Raw genomic sequence first — 19,400 nt, 5'->3', positions numbered from 1 at the left:
TCATAGCCATATGCACTTGTATAAAATAAGCAGAAATTTAATGACTGTAAGCTGAGATCGTGATATAAGAGGTAAGAGATTTTATTTTCAGCTTGAAGAGTATTTTTACTGTTGTTTTTTTTCCTAAAAATCTCACATACCTGTGAAAGTATATGGTGCATTTTTTATTATTTACTTCTGTGTTTAAACAAGTGATACTTAGGTCTAAAATCCAGCTTTTTATGTTGTCAAGGCCAGTTCAAATATTCTGGTTTGAGTTTAATGAGAAAATATTAGTTAAAACTTTTAAGAAATAGTTTGGTTTTATCAACAGACTGTTCTACTTTAAATGTCCTTTTGCATAGCCTAAAAAGCTCTACTGATACTGCTGTGTATGAGGCATTGCATTCCTTGCATGTTTGTTGAAAACATTTGGATAGGTACTAAAGCCATGGCCTGCACTGAAAGCCACGCCATGGTGACAGGGATGTGAAATAAAAATGCCAAGTGGAATATGTAACGCTATCTAACTAGTAAGGGAGAAATTATTTCCCTGAACTACTAAAGCTGAACTCCAACTGGAGAATGAAAAACTTCACTGATATTACATCTTAAATCTGCAGAGATCAGATTACACCAGGCCAAGTTAATTCACAAAGCAGCTGGTTTGCTTTCCTCTTGTGGGCACAGGAAGGCAGGCAGGCAGGCAGGGGTTTAAGCCTGCATGGATAAATTGTTCAGCTGTAGTTTTCTAAAGCTAGAAATGAAAATAAGAGACATCCATAAATATTTTCAGTTCTGTAGTAGATGTTTTAACTACTGTTTTACATGGAGGAAAATGGTTTCAGACTTATATGGTGCACATGATATGTGTAGTTTTAAAATAGTTACTTTTTTAATTTGCATTTATATAACCTTACATTATGCAAAGTTGCATAGTACAGTGCTGCTTAACTGCAGCACTTGCAGCACTTGAAGTTGCTGGAAACAACTCTTTTTATATTAAAAATAAAAATTAAAAAAAAAGGGGGGGGGAGTAGGGTGATGTATTAACATTTTAGGGTCTCAATTCAGAGATGAAAGCATTAAATAGCCCTGACTGATCACAGTTCATACTGATTCAAGACTAGAAAATCACTTGGTATGAAATATGTAATAGTAAGTCAGACCCAAAGCTTGTTGTTTTGCATCAAAATATAATGCCAAAAACAAACCGTATTTCATTTCAATATTGAAAACATCAAACTCAGTAAATAAACTGCATGTGTAGGTTCTCCATAATTGAGGATATGTCTGGAGAGAATTCATAGGCTGATGTACAAAAGTAGCTGTCAAATTTTGTTAGTTTAGCTAATGTCAGTGGAAGCCTGACCTTGCAAGTGGCCTATGTGTTTGCACTGGGGGAAACGAACTTAAGGAACTTTACCAATGACTTGCCTGTTAAAGCACATAACAATTTGATTGCATTTGCAGGTGCAATTGATGAGCCATCAGAATGTACTTCCTATTTGGTGGTGCAGATTTTCATCTTCTGTTACCTTCAAGGTGCAAACACAGAGCTTGGTCTGAAGCTCATTTAAAATTCATTTCATTCTTTCAGCTTGTCAATCCTGATAGTGGAGCAGCAGGCTGCTCTGCTTCCTCTGGAAGACAGTATTTTATATGCTTCAAGGAATGTTAAGGTGCATTATAATTAACTTCTCTCAAGTATTCCTTTCCTAGGTTTAACTCAGACTGATTACAGTCTGACAAGCAGTCACCTGTCCAGTTCGAGAACTGAATAATGAAATGTCTTGCTGACTTCTTTGATCTCTCTTTTGTGGCCTGTATTTGTCAGCTTAATTTATGTGTATTGCTTTCCATCAGCACTGTTTTGACTGTGAACTTCCATGTTTTTTGTCATTACTGCTTTAACTCTTGGAACCCCAACCATTCTGCCCTTACTGTTCTTGAAATTTTCACTTTCTTGGATCTTCTTTTGCTCACTGAAAAGATACTGAATGTCTTTGGTATGTTTTTGCTCATAAAGCAGTAGATACCTCCAAATTTGTCCTCATGGCTTTGCTGCACCCTTTCTCAGTAGGATGGACAACATTTCCTTATGTTGAAATTCATACTGTACTCCTATACCTGCTTTCTTTGAAGCCATTCAGAATGGCAGGTAAAACAGCCCAGGAACCTCACTCATTCCTGGTGGAACTTCAGCAAAACATGAATGTGCTGAAGCATCACTCATGTGAGTTCCACACATGCCTAATAAATGGGCATTTGAGAGAATAGTTACGGTCTAAATTCTAAGAGTAGCTTTTTACTTAGCTGAAATACAAGGCTATAATTTGATGAGTAAATTGGATAACAGCTGCTCGATCAATTTTGTAACAGCCACTATTATTCTAAGGCAGAGATAGAATCTGCTTTCTTTTGCGTAAATATCTAATTTCCATTTTAAAAGACATCTCATGGGAGCATGGTCTCAAAGTGCCTTTCCTGTGAGCGTGAGGTCTGCTATTTGATGGTTACTGAGCATTGTCTTTCTGGATATAGCCAGTAGTAAAATGTGGAAACTGGTTCCACGTGCTTTGTCAATTTGTAGTAACATGTCTGTGAAGCAAAAAATATTACAGTTTGAACTTCTGGTTCGAGGAAAGAAAGAATTCTGAAAAAGTACCTTTCAACTGCTACATATAAATAAGACATTTGGGAAAGTCTGTATCTATTCACTTCTCACCTTAACTCTAGTTTTAGCTAACCAGACGCTAGTGTGTATTTTGGGAGATGATGTCTGGCACTTAAAGGATTAAAAAGAAACCAGAACTTTACAATGAAAAACTGGCTTGTCTAGTGTGTTGTCTGGATTGGAGATGAACAGAATTTACATTGACGTTGGAAGAAAAATGTGAGCTTGAGTGGTCTGCTTGGTTGACGCTGAGAGAAGTAAAGCTCTTCACAGAACTGAGAGATGAAAATGCAGACTGTCCCATTGTTAAAACAGCATTTATTTGCCTTTAGCTGCTTTTCAGTGCAAAGCTGTAATCATGCAGGTATTTACTTGCCTTTTGTAACAATTTGGGTTTCATGGCACTGTGCGAGGGAGAAGGTATAACCAGCCTGCTGAGTTATCCATGCAGGACAGTAGTCCTCACCGATAGAAATCCCTAGATACTGTACACTGCTAACCATTCCTCACCATTTTCCTTCCTAATGGGTGAGTGGCATCTGGAATGCTTGTCAATTTACCCAGATATAAAACTCTGTGTTATGAAGGAATTATATACTTTTTATAAGGGAACTTAAATCCTGCTTTGCCAACCGCATGAGATTTCTACAGGCGTGTTCTGTCTAGAGAAGGCTTTAAAACGAATGACTGGGAAGGGCATTGCTGTCTTGAGCTGGTGTTTTAACTGTACATTATACAAACACTATATAAAAATCTGCATAAACCTTTTTGAGATCTATTCCATCATCATCCTGTGCTTGAAAGCCTGCTATGTTACAGAACCAGAATTGAATGACAGTGAAAGGACTTGGCTAGATGAAAGCATGGTACACGATGCTTCCTGCCACCATGTTCTCCCTCTGCCAGGGCTTGCTGTCTTCCTTAAGCACACATGCAGGAGTTGGAACATGCTGACCTTATTCCTGGGCACTGAGCCACACAGATGGAGGAAGGCCAGTCTCTACCCATGAAGGGTCTGTGTAATGTGCAGCCTCTGTTGCCCAAACAGTTTCTGTTGGACACAGAACACAATCCAATTCTCACAAAGACAATTTAGTGCCTGGGTAGGTGGTTCCTAATCTGTCTAATTTGTTGTCATGCAGCCAGCGTGAGTTAATAAAATGATTCAGCAATCGTCATGGCTCCTGCTGAATGTGCTGTAAACCCTGCTGCCGTAAGTTCCACTGCACTTACTTAAATACCTTTGCTCCTGTAAATATTGTGCCTACCACAGCCTCTTCTGAATTTCCTTTTAGCATCCCTGTAAATAACCGATTCTGTCGAATTACAGACTCTTCTGTATATGATTCTAGATTACTGAAAGCTTTTAATCAGCCTACAAAGAGTTCTAGGGAAACAGGTTTTCCTAGAAAGTCTAGGAACTAAATGTGCTGAGGAACTATTTCTACTCATGCAAACATCTGTGACAACTATTCTAGTATCTTTGATCTTTAATAGCATTTGCCTTCTGGTGGGAAAAAAGATTTAAAGTGTAACTATTTTCTCCAATTCAAAAATTATTTGTCTATTTTTCCTTTCATTGGACTGCTAAGCAAAGTTTCCCTACCCACCAGTTTCTTGCATTACTAGGTAGAAAGAGGAGTGGCATGGAAACCTTCCAGGTGGTCTGGGGAATCGATCTCCAGCCTGGAGGCTATTCAACTGTGGGACATCAATCCCCTGGCAATTGAAAAACACCAAAACAGCCATAAACATGAGCAGCTTTAGCATACCATGCTTGATTCAGTCCAGCAGTGTCCTGAGCAAACCAGCCTATATGCCTCAGTATTTCCAATAAGCAGTCCCTGACAGAAATACTATAGAAGCACATTGTCCTTGCTTCCTTTATACCTCTGCACCTGTATTTCTAAGAACCTATGGATCATCACCGTCTAGTGGAGATCCCTGAACTGTATAAATGAATAGCAAACAGATAGCAAATGCAGCATTTCAGTCTTAGACAAAATTCTAAGTTTCTCTCTGCCTCCTTTGCTCCATAGCCTAAGATGCAATCATTCTGCATTATTACTTAGTGCATTTAGCTAAATACTCTGTAGACAGATGCATTTTAGTTGGTTAATAAGGAGAAAAAACTGCCTCCCATCTTCAAGTGAGTTCCAGGTCATAGGAGCAGCTTATAGAAAAGGCTTCTACTTCCTGAGGCTCTGGGAAACAGAACAAGAACTCTGCAAGGATTGGATTGTTTTGGATACATGATGAGATATGTTCTAATGAGTTAAGTTCAAATTGCTTTTCTCAGCTGTAAAGCAGGCAGGTACCTCTCATTTGAGAGGGGGAAAAAAAAAAAAAGAAAAAAAAATCTCCCTGCTGCACTCACTGAGAAATTCCACTCAGTACAGTTGTACTGTCTGAAGAAGCAGTAACCGTGTTTGGGACACAAACCCTCTCAAGCTTCGTGTTGGGGGGAAAAAAGAAAAGAAAGAAAAGAAACACTACTGAAAAATGAGATACTTTACTGACTTGTTCAAAGTGAAGCAAAGGTTTATGCATCCTCTATCTACAGTATGAGGCAGCTTGTCTAACAACACTCTGGTTTCATTCTTCTGTTTTAACAGATCTGATCTGCTGTTAAACTGATCCTTACTGTAATGCAGAATTTCTGTTATAGTCATTTTAGAGCAGTACCCAGGTCCCTGTGCTTATGGGTTATGACAGCAGCTTTCATTCGTATTTTCTTTAGAACTTTAACCATTTAAGCTAGTAACTGTTTGACATTAAGAGAATTCTCATCGTAAAGGTAATTATAAAGCTAGAAGAAATTCTTTACTGTGGGGGTGGTGAGACACTGGAACAGGTTGCCCAGTGAGGTTGTGGATGCCTGGCATCCTGGCAGCATTCAAAGCCAGGCTGGATGGGGCTGTGAACCACTTGCTCTAGAGGGAGGTCTGAAGAAGGGGTTGGAACTACATGATCTTAATGGTCCCTTCTAACCCAAACCATTCTGTGATTTATTTCTCAACCCCTGTAGTTATGCCTCTTTATTGTAATAATTTCTGTTATCTAAATCCATGACTATTTTTGTGCAGGCTCTTTACTGCCCTGAAATATCTTCCCATTTCCCACTGTACTCACAAAAACGGTAGCGATTCAGCTGTTGTGTACAAGTGGTAACACAGGTCATAAGGTAATACAAAAACATGAGTAGGGTCTTCCAGAAGAGGATATTCTTTCTGCTTGACCTAGCTGATAATGCATAGGCAGTGGAATGCCTTAGTAAAAGTTGTTCTATGAGTTTTGTGAGAGAAAAATTCACTTCAGTGTAAGATTCAATTCAGTGTTTTGTCTCCAGTTCTTGTGGCTAAATGAAAAATTCAGGCCAAATACGTACCTTGACGCTTACGAGGAGCTGAATGATCCAAAGTGGTAAGTGGAGATGTGCAGTTCAAAAGCAAATTTCTTATTTTATATGTTGTTTTGTTATGTATTTGGTGCCTTAACTCTTTACAATCTAATGTTAAATACACTGTACAAGGGGTAGTTTAGTGGCTAAGGATACTTTAATGATGTTACTGAACTAGCCTACAGGAACTGTAGCAACAACTGAAGGCTCAGTGGGTGAGTTCACTTGCATGTTTAATTAATAATCCACTGATACACAGGAGCTGAAGAATTTAAAGAGCAAATAAAAATTTTAACCGTAGATTGAGGCAGAAGATATCAAATTTCCAACTTCAAAGGTTTGTGGCAATAAGGTAATGGTACAATCTCTTCTACCCTGTGTAAACAATGATGAAAACGTAATTCAGCTGCCCAGTAGTGCAAGTTTGTCAAAATCTCTAGACTCTTATCTCCACTATGATAAATCACACTAAATCTAGAGGGCATTAATTGAATGTAGTCATCCACTGCTACAAGGGAGCTGAGATGAGTTAGAGTTGCAATAAATCAAAATTTAAGTCCAAAATAGTATATGGACTTGCACCTACTTCCTGCCTCTTACCTGAATCTAGAAGCTCCCAGTTGCCATAAGCCACTCTGCAGTTTACAAGGTGCAGTGCAGCTTCTACTTGAACTTTGCTGGCTGAACACACCTGGTTCTGGTAGAATGCACTGAGAGAGAGAGAGAGAGAGAAGGAAAAAATGAAGGTAGAACGTTCCAGTCTGAGGAAGATAACAGACAGCAGGTTTGGTGGAAAAGATGAACTGCCTTTTCCAAAGCCATAAATGCCAATCTACGGTAAAAAAAGGACATTTGTCTACTATGGTAAATCAGCAGCCTTAGTAAACTAACAGCAATGGGAGATTATATTGTTTTTTTCCTATAGTTTGCAAGAAATTAGGTAAGAGGCTTAAGCTATCCATATCACAAGCTAAAAGCTGCTGCAGCAGATTATACTTTTTCTCCACTTTTGTAAATAAGCAGGTAATACAAAGAGGAGGTGGAGAAACAGGAGAAATCCAATGAACAAATTCTATTTGCCAATGCAGCTCTGTCCAGATGGGGAGACTGTTCCATGCAGTATAGTATACTAGTATAGGAATACTAGTAACTTGTACAACATTCTAGACAATTTGGTCTTGAACAGAACAGAATGTTAACAAGGGAAAGCAGATACTGCTCCCAGAACTACGTGTTCTAATGTACAAATTTCAGGTCTATAATACTGGCGTTATGACAAAGTAGGTTCATCTTACCATTAAAGCTTATTTTCAAATTCTATCCACTTACATTTCTTAAGCTAACAGCGTGTTTAATTATAACACTAATCTGTAAGGGAATAGAGCAGAAGGTAAGTTTTAGCTTTGTATTTCAAAGCTGCTGTGAATAAGTTGGTTAATAGTATTCCATGGAAATAACTTGATGTACTTATTTATTTGTGCTCATTTCTGTGTTCTTAGAAAAGCACAAGCTTCTGTAAGCATAACCACCACAAAGCCACTCAGGGTACTTTGTCATCTCAGCAGTGGACACTAACTGCATCTTAAGTCAGCAGGCACAAATAGATCAAGTTTAATTAAGAGGAACAGAACATCTTGGCAGGTTTGCTTTACTACCAGTACTGTTATAATTTAATGATCTATGCATATGGAAATGTGTGTATTCCTGCGCTTCTAGTATAACTTAGTTTCTGCAAGAGCATCCTGCAAACTAAACAAGTAGAGTATTATTCTTTCATTAATCCCACAAAGGGCTGTTTATAAGCAATTGCAGAGTGATAATGCTCCAAGCAGAATAGCTGTGGGCTGAAGAACAGTATTCAGAGTAGTACAGCTTTCAGAAATTTAGATACATGAATTTAATTCTGAAACTTCTAATTCACTGTATAGATTGTTTCTTGTGTTTTCAAACTAGCATCACTAGTTCCCTGCTCCAAGTAATGGAATAAAGTTAAGCATAGTTTTCCAACAGCACATTATTACATGGAAATGTACTGGAAGAAAATTGAGGCTATACTGCTGAGAGCATGTTCTACTACACAGAGCCATTCTCTGGGCAATGCTGCATAATTTAAGAGTGGGTAAATACGCCTTCAGGGACAACAGAACACAGAACAGATGTTTAAAACAAAAACAACCCAGAAGAAGCCTTGAAGCTTTGTCCACTCATGCACTTATTCTTCCCTGAGAAAAGGTACAGGTGTTAGTGAGTTACAGATCAGATATCACAAAGGCCTTTAAGGATGAATGTTTTAAAGGCAGCCTCCTTTGGACAGAAAATAAAGGAAGCTGTCTCTGTCTTCCAGTTCCAAAGTACAGCGTCTTATTTCTGATCCTAACCCTAAATCAATATTTATTGATCAAACTGACTAAGCTTTTTAGGTTGATGAGCTCTCTACAGAGCAATTCTGTTCTCCCCTTGAGCCTCTGCAGGGGCCAATGACTGGTGCTTAACTACTACTTCTACTGCAGAATGTCACCTGTTCTCCAGCTGTCTCAGCATCTTCTGGGACACTTGCACTTCTAAGAGAGCAACACTGCTATGGGGTAATTCTCAAAAGTGCTAAATACAGTGAAGCAAATCCCCGTGGGCTGTACACTTTCTAAAGTCCTGCCCAGGGCTTAGTGGCAAAGTTGAGCATGAAACCTGTACTGCCAGAAATACCTGCCCCTTAACAATAAGGGTATCTATGGGAAGGTGACTTTGAGGAAAGGCTGATGTCTTCCACATTCAACTCATCTTATAAACTTAAAAAAAAGTTGAGCTTCCACCAAAACTCATTGCCATTCTAATAAATTCAAACAACTGCTGTTAGTTTGGGCTAAAATATCTCCCGTGTAGCCCAAACTACCACCAGCACCACCTGAAGAACTTTAAGACTCATCTGGAGGCAGATCTCTGCTAAGAGAGTGCGTACTGCTAGGAAGACAGGTACTCTGGCAATGCAGTATGATGGCACTTTTCTAATGACAATTACTACCTGGACGAGGAAAAGACCAAGGCAGGGCTTTGGGGCAGTGTTTCATGCTCAGCAAGCTTGCACAGGGAAGGAATGCAATTCTATAAATCACTTGTACTGTATTTCTGTTTCTAGACTTGAATGAATTTCACTTTTCCTTTGTGGGTCATCATAGTAAACGTTAAAGAAAAGGTCTATTTTTATAAATATTTCACCAGTTGAGAGGGCTGACCTGCAGCCATCAGATGGACTTACCCATAGAGGACAGAATGTTTATTTTTACACTAACATTACTTACAACATTGAATAAAACAAAACAAGGCCTTGAATTCTCTAAATCTTAATAGTATCACCAAATTGCAGAAGTAAGTATGTATGGTGGACAGTTCCATCCTTCCCAGTAAGTATCACAAGAACTTACTCAGAAATAAACTTCCAGATGAAGTATAAGAGATCCTTGTGATCTAACTACAGGTAATTTACGAACCAGGAGAAAATAAAGTGAGCTGGATGTACTCACTAGCCAAAAAAACCTGCAAATGTAAAGTAAATGGAATGCTCTTGGGATACTGAGTTGCTTCCTCACATGATGCTGTACCCGGTACATTTGGCTTCATTTGGCTTCTGTGTTATGGTTCATGGGCCAGCCACTGTTATAAAATGTACACAACACCTATATTTGCACTGTAATCTTAATTCATTCGCCACTGATTGTAACCCAACGCTACAGACTTCTCTGTATATAAAACCATGTCCCACTTGCTTTCAGTAGCATACAATAAAGGCTTATATCTCTGTATACTTACTTACCTGTTTTTTTTTATTTGTGTTTGCAAGACTGATACGTCTGTTCTGTTTCAGTCAGGTAACGGGCACAGCAAAAAGTTAAGACAGGCTTCCCAGGCTGCAATCTTAGCAGAGGTGGCTAATAGCAAAGCTGTGTTTTGGGCAGTAGAAATGTAAAGCACATTTACACTGTAATGAGCACAACGCCTTCCTTCCCAAAGACTACAACTAAATAAAGCATAGGGGAGTAAGGTCTGCATATGGATGCTGAGACACAGATATTATGCAAGGGCTGCAGCACACAAATTGTGCTGGGGGATGTGATAGCTGATGGAAACAGTAACACAAAAGCTCTGAGAAGACTGTGAAGATACTAGCCAGAAATGGAAGTTTTACTTCAGAATAAAAGCTGGACATTTTCTAGCATTTTGTTACTCACCAAAATGTGATGTCTGTTTTCTTAAAAGGTAAATGCTATATATATATACAAATGCTATATATATATATATATATATAATATATATATTAAAAAAACAACAGCAAACCTCTCTCAAACTTTCATTCTATCCCACCCCCATCCCTTCATTCTATTTCCTAGAATACTAAATTCCTGTGGTACCAGTTTGCCCTCTGAGGTCTGAAGCAAACCCAGGCCTCTTCTTTGTCCAGAGCCCCTGAAGGCCCAGCAGGATCCCAGGAGAACCACGTGCTTGTTATTGTTTGCTTGAGGCTGCAACTCACAACTTCCTGGAACACACACATCCAGTTGCCTGGAGTTGCAGAACATGCTCTTATTCCAGAAACTAACACTACCCATTTTATCAGAAGCCCTTGTCTTCTAAGTATTTTTTTCTGGTCTTATATTCAGCTTTTCAAATCTAACTGCAGAGATCATTAATCCAATTCAAAGGAGATCAACTCTGAGGAAGGTTTAAAAAGCATTAGGAGCTGACTATAGTCATGGGTGCTCTTAATAAAATGAGAAGTCTGGAAAGCCACAGCCTAGCATATATACCAATGGGAATTGGAAGTACTGTGTGACCTCTGCACTCAGCAAAGCACTGTGCAGCCAGCTGAGCCTGCAGCTGTGAGGCAAACAGTTCAGCTATGTACCTAAGAGCTATTGAGGGAACCTCTGTACCAGAACTGCCTAGACCACATTTCCCTTGCAATGCAGAGCTCCATCAAATATTCAAAAGGTATGATCCAAAGAAGAACTGGCTGTAGACAGTAAAGAAAACACCACTATTGGCTGAAATAGAGCTCCATTTTACCCTACATACTGTCCTAATACGCTACCGATGCACACAGTGTTAGCTAGCTTATTAAGAGGTCATTCAGGGAGCTACCTCAGGATTAGCATCTCGGAGGTGCTGAGCAGACTGATAGCCCTTCAGCAGGAGCCTGGCAACTGCTGTTCAGTGCCAGCTAATGAAATGCACTGGGTGTGCTCCAGTAGAAAGCCGAGGCCCTTTGGCATCCCAGGAATGAAACAAGGGGTAGATAAGAGAGTGGCACATGGCATGAGTTATATGATACTGATTCTAGATCTATAGAGGAGAACATGGCTGTCTTTCCTTACTCCTTGGCCTGATATTGCTGGTCAAGGCAACTACAGGGAGGCTGCTGGTTTAGCCCCTTGTATCAGTACTGTTCCATCCACCCCAAACCAAAACAAACAAGCACAAAAACACACAACCACTTCAGTCCATCTACTTCTTTTCATCACAGTGCCACATCTTTATTGTTCCAATACCTTTAGCCTGCAGCTGAAGGCAAGCAGTGAGCTCCCCAAGAATAGCCCTCACCAAGCTGAAGCCATTCCCACAGCTGCTCAACTGCACCAGCCCTGTCTTAGGCTGCCGAAGCACTGAAGGGATCCCTAGAGAAGCAACCAGCTACCGAACAAGCAAGAAGTCCAGCTTATCTTGCTGCCATCAACATTACCTTAAAAAACTGCACAATACAAAGAAAACTCGAAGGATCAGCCTGACAGCCATGAAGGAAAAAGCCAGCTTGTCACTCTACATGACCTGATGCATCTCCAACGCTGCCCAAAAATTCACACAGCTCTAGTTTCACTTTTCAATGAACACCAATACCAAACGATCTAAATTCCATGCCCTACTGCCTCTTAATTTATTGATGTAGCTTGGCTTGTCCAGGTGTCAGTTCCCTTTTCTCATAAATAACAAACAGATTGCAACTGCAGATTTCTGTTACAAGTAGCTGCAATGTTGAGGACCCTCGAAACCTGCAGGAAACTGCTCCAAACCAACTCTGAGGAGTTTTCATGCAGTCTGAGAAGAAAGGGGCTCTGGCAATGAAATTCAGGAGTCACAGCTGGCAGATCTCATTCACTCCTCGCAGTACGAGGGAGGGCAGAGCCCTGATTGTGCCACATCTCTCTTACTCAGCAGCTTTGCACTTGAAGGCAGAAAGCACCAAGTGCCATGAACCAACCAGTGACAGCACAGAATAAAAAATAAAGACCTGTCCGTCACAGCTCATGCTGCCCTGTACACAAAGAAAAGCTGAAGATTCTCTGCCATTATTCCAATCCCCTGTTCTGTCTGTAAATAGCTGAGCTCCTTAAAGGAGGCATCTGTTTACAACACCCGACAGATGCCCAATGGAATTGGGCTGCAAAGACCGGACTGCATGTCTGAGCAGCTACCTCAGGATATCTTACACTCTGCTTATTCTCTCACCTTGCTTGCTATGTACACAAAGGGCACAGGGACCATTCAGGGTTGTCTGGGACTTACCAACTGACTTATTTTGTTACTAGAACAAAGCAAGAATTATACAGCTAAAGGCAACACCCTCCCTGCAAAAATAACAAAACAAGAACAAAACACTCGGACTAGAAAAACAAATCTGTGTTCAAATGAAAGTTGACAAATAAACTGAATTAAAGAGTTTTAAATGGATCTCACTGAGAATAAATGAAAAATAAAATTCAGAGCTTTCCACTTAGACTATTACTGGTCCCACCCTGCCCCAACTCGTCTAGAGACATTATGATGAGCTCAGAGATGAGGCTGCTGAGTAGCTACTGAAATCTAAAACCAGTCTGTTACAGTAATGCTGAAGGCACCCAGCAGCTCGAGAGTCAGCGTTCGTGTCTGTGCTAGCAGCAGCCACTTCATTCATAATTCAGAGAAGTCTGGCACAGGCTTCCACAGCCCCTTGGCACACTGGGCTTTTCAGTGTACCATGCAGGAAACACTTCAGGGCAATGCACAATCATCTTCTCTTAGAAACACCATCCCTCCCCCTCCAGGCTAGATGGAATTATGCAGCATGTCCTGGGTAGGTGGAGAGCTCAGATGTCTACTGTGAGCAGCCAACCTTCCTCCTCCTCCTTCCCATCCCTTTGCTCTGGTACATCATTATTAAATTACTATAAAACCACTTCTTTAAACTAGCACAAGCCTTCAGGGCACAGAAGGCATTAATTCACTTCCCTTTCTTGTCAGCCAAGAACTGTGCCAAAACCACAATGGTTTTCTACAGTTTTCTAAAAGGACTGATTAAAAAAACAACAAAAAACCCCACACTTTGGTCACACTGTGAAAGCTGATAACGACACAGCTCTTGGTCTCGGTATTTTACTACTTTTTTCTTCATGCACAGGATTTGATTCTAAACTGCACAGTTTTCCTATTCCTTTCTTTCCTATTTCTCTCCCTATTCTATGAGATAAACTGACCTCACAGATTAGAAAATCTCATCAGAGTCACAATAGTGCCACCTCCCAAAGTTCATCTATCAGCACGGCTCTAAGGTCACCCCTCACCCTGGATCACAGACAACTCTATGCATTAACAGATGCTCACAGCAAGGAGTTTAAACACACCACTTTGATGTATTCATACTTTTATACCAACTGTACGTTCTGCATGATGAGGGCTTCTGCTTCCTATCTGGCAGGCTGCAAATCTCATCACTTCTGCACCTTCTGGCATCTGTGAGTCCACAGTGCCTGTGATTCTGTCTGCAGCACTGTATAGAACCTTTCTAAAATACATTTGCCATACAAGCTGTCTGCCGAGGAAGATCTCTGCAACGTCAGAACAAAAACAGTGTGTTCATTTCTGTAAAGCAAACTGGATTCTGAATCGTTACCACCTTTGGAGACAGGCATGTACAGAGCTCATCCGCACATAGAAGGCCCACACTGCAGGATCAGGGTAGGGATCAAACAAGTTTAGGCCAAACAACAGCAACTGTAACTCACCAGTGAAGGTGATTTAAAAAATATTTTTGCCCTAACTTTTAAAATCAAGTTTTTTTCAAATCATATTCTGAAAAAAATTCGCCACGATGCACTTTTGCTATAGTTTGCTATGCCTCTCTCAAGCAGTTTTATTAAAACAAGAGAGTAACAGAAAAACATAGCACTACTCTAAGCCAAGTTCAAGCTGTACTACAAGTACATCCCACAGGTAGATCTCATATATACTTAAGTCTGATTTTGCTTTGTCCTTTCAGATCCTTCTCATACAAGGGCGTAACACAACTTCCAGATCAAAAACTCATAGGAGCATCTTACTCTTTGACTGCTTCAGGTACCTCACAGATTGTAGATGATGGACTTACTAAAATAAAATGAGGAATCCTTGCTAATGCTGGGCACCTAATATCCTCGGATTCCCCAGAAATCTCATAGGCTTAATGATTTCAACAGTTCAATCAAATGAGCAATGCTCTGTAAGACTTACTGAGAAGGGTCTGCATGCTGAAAGCCATTTTCCATGAAGCACCTGAACGCACCACAAACACACCTTCCTGGCCCAGCCGTACCATTGCAGTTGGTCCCTGCCCCTGGCAGCTCTGCCCCGATCCCTTCCCACAGCCTATGGCAGCCTCACTATTAGCACAGCTCATCAAAGTGCTCCCAGCCTGCACCAACCAATATCAGCGAGGCCGTTGTGTTACACATTTTTCAGCTGGTCTGAACTAACCCCTATTCATTTCAACAGCATTATGAACTGCTAGCAAATTGATGCAAGTAGTTATTCTAACAGCCTACAACAACTTGCATTAGAGAGCAAAATCATCTGATGCTGGCATCTGTATCTGGAAGAGAACATCTATCCAGAACACCAGAATATGCTCCTCCTTCCTCCATCTCGATCAAAGGGAAAACCATACACATATAATAAAGAAACATATCTAGAACCCACATTTGGTTCAGCATGGAGCATTACATCACTTGTAGGGTACATCTAGCTCAGAGTGCTTTTTAGGGCACAGCCTATAACACTCCCTTCTCCCAGCAGCACATCCCCTAACATTTGTGCTAAGACCTGTCAGCGCCTTTCCTAGATCACCTACTTACGGAACAGCAAACTCCTGGTACACTACAGTTTAAGTAGTTCACACAAGAGCCTTATCTACAGCAAAAAGAAGTCTCATAAGAGTAGTTCTCTACAATGTCTTAACTGCAAAATCATCTTAAGATGCTCGCGTTAATCCGACTGGAATGAGAAGAGCCTAAGCACACATTAAAACTCTTGACTCTGCTGCTGCTGCAGAGGATTTGATTCCATAACAACCAGCCAACACGCAGGCTGTAATTTCACACCCTCTCTTCTGCTGGCACTGGTCTGCCTGGTACAAGCGTCGTCACCAGAATGCCAGAAGGAACAAGCAGCTGAGAAGGACCTTTGGTGCAGCCCAATCATTACATTCGTTCTATCACACTGTAAATCTTCACCCTAAGCTGTTTAAGATAGAAAATATGCTCATCATGGAGTGTGCTTTTCAGTAACACTTAAGGCTTGGGACGTGCAGAGTAAATCATCAGAGAAACAAAAACTCAGCACAGATCTGAGTGTCCTAAAGGGGAAAAAAAAAAAAAAAAAAAAAAAAATGGTTACATACTGCAGAAGTACCTGAGTTTTAATTTTCCTTCTCTACTTCTTCTCTGCTGTATGTAGAACCAATAGGAGATGCCAAGCTGACTCAATAACACGCGCCGTAAGGATAAAGCAGCACAAGCAAGAAGCATTATCTTGAAATCTGCATCTCTGGCTGGATGCTGCCTGGCATCCTGACAGCTCCCATTCACTGCCCCAGTTGCTTAATTGCTGAATTCTGTAAGAACAGATTGTAGCTCCCTGCAAGTATGGGGAACTTTTAATTTAGCATTAGATGATAATTTTACAAGGATTATTTCTGTTACAAACCTTGTTATTTAACATTGCTCTTTAGAAGTCTTGCACGGTCCAGGATTTTCACAGAACCATCTGCAGTTAATTTCATCTATGCCAATTTGGGGCAAATCTTGTGCAATAGATGCTCCATTAAAAATACTTTCACAGAATTGGTTACCAACGCAGTTCTGCAGTTCTCAGGAGATCTGATAAATCATGTTCTCCTCCCTTTACCTCTGGGTTAGAAATCAGAGAACTTCTATTTACAGTAGTTTTCACCCTACATATATGCATTCTTCTGCACTTGATGGGTAAACACAGAGGCTAAAATTTGTTTTCTATGTAAAATCAGCTTCTGCACAGAAATTGTATTGTTGAGGTAATGCTTGTATGGATGAAGCTAAGACCAACAGGAACACATTCTTCCTGATTCCAGCTTCCTTTACAGCCACAGTCAGAACAACTGGCACAGCAGAACCTCTACCAGGCAAGAGTCAGCCAGGAGGGCACTGCACTGAGGGCTGGCGCTGCTGCTCCTCGTGCATGGCCCCCAGGCAGGCAGCACATCACACTGCACATCTAACAGTTCACATGTACGGTGCTCTATCAGTTCTCACATCCTATTGCAAAGCTTTCCACTCCTCATTTTAACTCAGCTGGTGTAAGAAAGGACCCAGCCTGACCTTGCCAGACATGCTGGCACAACCATCACTCCTGGCAGCTGGACTGGGGTCCACCACCTCCCTCAGCCCTAGGGGCCCAAAGCACTGTCCGCACAAGGACAAAGCAATGTGAAAAACAATTAAGATAAAAATAGAGATTTTCCACAAAGTACTATCAATCTGCAGCAATTTATACGTTCTTGTAAGCCTCCACTGTTTTCCCTCACACCAGCGCTCTCTGTTCACCAGCACTTAGTGCCACAATGGCAGGGAAGCCTCACGGAGCGCTGCCTGCTGAGGGGCTCCACACAGACACCACCGGCGCCATCTGGGGATGCGACTCGCCGGCACAACAGACACTCTTGAAGGCCTCTGCTCACCTCAGCCCCTGGGTTGGCCCAGCAGCACTTTACAGACCCCTCGGGCACCCTCGCACCAACCCTCAGCTCCACCCTCTCGCGGGGCGGGCCCAGCTGCTTCGTAACCTCGGCTCAGCGCGTGGCCTCCTGCAAACAAGATGGCGCCGTCAGAGAGCTCCGCAGGCGACGCTCCGCCACGAGCCCCCTCCTCTCATTGGCTGCTTCTGCCGCCAATCAGCGCACCGACCTATGAGAACGCGCTGTGCGAGGCGCGGGCACCGCCCCCACTCCTTGGGCGGGAGCAGTGCGCCATGCGCTTCCCGCCTCACAGCCGGGAAGGGGAGGCTGAGGCTCCCGCAGTCCCTAAGTCACCTTATCATATAAGTCAACCGTATGTGAAATCTTTAAGTGAGACTTTAAACCAGAAAACAACTCTCACTGTGTAAACTGATGCCTCAAGTCTCTTATTATTGTATTCAAGGGTCTCAATGCAGGCAGTATGCCCTCAGCTCACCAAGCCGCACTGTCCCATTCAGCCCTTCAGAACGGCCCCTCCTGAAGTGTCTAAAGTTAGGCTGGATGAGCACGAGCCAAGCTGCTGAACAGATGGAACGAAATCCTCCTCTTGATAACAGGAACGTTATAGTACTGCCACGGATAAGAAGGGCAGCTAAAAAAAGTCAAGGAGGTGGTTACATAAATTGCAGGAAGGCTTACCAGCAACACTTAAAGGTGAAGTTTTTGATAGAGCTGGAATATTCGCTTCCATCCGAAGACCCTGCACAACCAAGAAGGAAAAGCTCAGAAAATAAAAGATCATAACCATAGAGGAACCATGTGAAAGGGCCCTGGGACCACAGCAACACAGCACAAAGCATTTGGGAGCTGCAGCACAGAGCACACTGGGCTCTTCAAAAAGTACATATATAAGCTTCAGCAGTGTGGTGTGGCACTCATTTTGAGTTCAGAGCACAAAACCAGCTGAGAGGCAAATGTGAGCAGAAAGATGATTAACTGCTGGAGAAAACTAAACACCTTATTATAGCAAAAAATGCCAACAAATACGCTCATTCCTCTTTACTCACAGGTGTGTAAAATACTCCTGCTTATAGCAACTTTGATTCAATGTCTCTCTCTCTTTTTTTTTTTCTTTTTTTTTTTTACCTTTCTCATTCATAGGCTTGACTATCTGTAGATTCATCTTTCTCATCTTAAAAATGATCTGCTTCCTTGTACTTCACGTGTAATTGAGCTTCAAAAGACGTGTCTCTCAACAGACCAGCAGTTTTTCTTAGTTGCAGATATCTGAGATGGAGTCAGATTTGAAATATGCTGGTAATATTTAGTAGTCAGTAATGTCTTTCAGAAAGACACCTAAAATGTTTCCATGACTGGAAACTGACTTCAAAATATTTCATAGAAAACATTATAAAGCAATTCACTTTCATTACGTTTGTTTCACCACCATACTGGAATGATGACCATACGCTGCATGAAGTTTTGAGGTAACATTTACTTAGTGGAACAAAGCAACTTTTCTTTCCTTTAAGCACCACATGTTTGGAGCAAAGTGGAAACCACACACGATTTCCCATTCCCGTTGGGAAAGACAAATGGACAAATGAACTGCTTTGGTCGTTTCTTCTCTCCCTCCCATCTTTCCTTTGTTTGCCTTCAAACTTCCTCCAAAAGGTGTAATTATTGAGAAACTGCAGAGCTGAAATTACCAAGGTACACCAGTCTGTGCAAGACAAAGCAGCAAAGACTACACACAGCCTTATAATGCCATTCTCTTACAGCAAAAGTATGGATAGAAAAGTGACAGCATGATAACAGCCTCCCCGAGTAGGGCTGCTTTCAGAGTCACCTTTAGTCACTTGGTGACAGAAATACATTTTTACTCCTTGTTATCTCTCTGCAGAACACACGCAGTCAGGGGAGCCTGATCTGCACCGTGACCCAATTAGTGCATTCATCCAGTTGCACAGCTAAACCCTAGTTCAGCTCTGACTAGAAGATCCTAGTGAAGATGATGTGAACGACACTTGACCCCACAGAATTCATGTTACTGATGATGATAAGTAGAGCTGGGCTACATTTATTTTGCAGATCCAAGCAGAATTTGGAGGGTCATGGAAAAAAATGTTCTAAATTGGACGTATTTGAGAAATACTGAGTCACAAGCCTCAAGCTGCACAAGGTCATTTTAGCAGTTTCTTTTTTCAAAGCTAAACCTACATTTCATTATATAAAGCAGTGTTGGCAACACCAAGAATATGAAGTCTTTTTTAGCAAAGTCCTTTGCAGCACGAATATAGTTCTGGTCTGACAGAAGCTTGCAGATCCTAACGCTTCTATTTTAGGAAGAGAATTGG

General features: G+C 41.3%; 1 protein-coding gene across 1 annotated transcript in view; it reads left to right on the top strand.

The window, feature by feature from the left end:
- The window catches only part of STRBP (spermatid perinuclear RNA binding protein), a 62,920-nt gene extending 53,061 nt beyond the window's left edge, over nucleotides 1–9,859 (top strand). The window contains exon 18 of the mRNA XM_015879047.1: nucleotides 7–9,859. Within this exon, the coding sequence (XP_015734533.1) occupies nucleotides 7–29 (23 nt within the window). The 3' untranslated portion in view covers nucleotides 30–9,859. The remainder of the gene's footprint in view (nucleotides 1–6) is intronic.
- Nucleotides 9,860–19,400: the final 9,541 nt, after the last annotated feature.

The sequence above is a fragment of the Coturnix japonica genome, chromosome 17, assembly GCF_001577835.2.
Source record: "Coturnix japonica isolate 7356 chromosome 17, Coturnix japonica 2.1, whole genome shotgun sequence".
NCBI lineage: Eukaryota > Metazoa > Chordata > Aves > Galliformes > Phasianidae > Coturnix > Coturnix japonica.
Note: the sequence above shows the minus strand (reverse complement) of the source record. Positions and strands in the feature narration are given on the sequence as shown.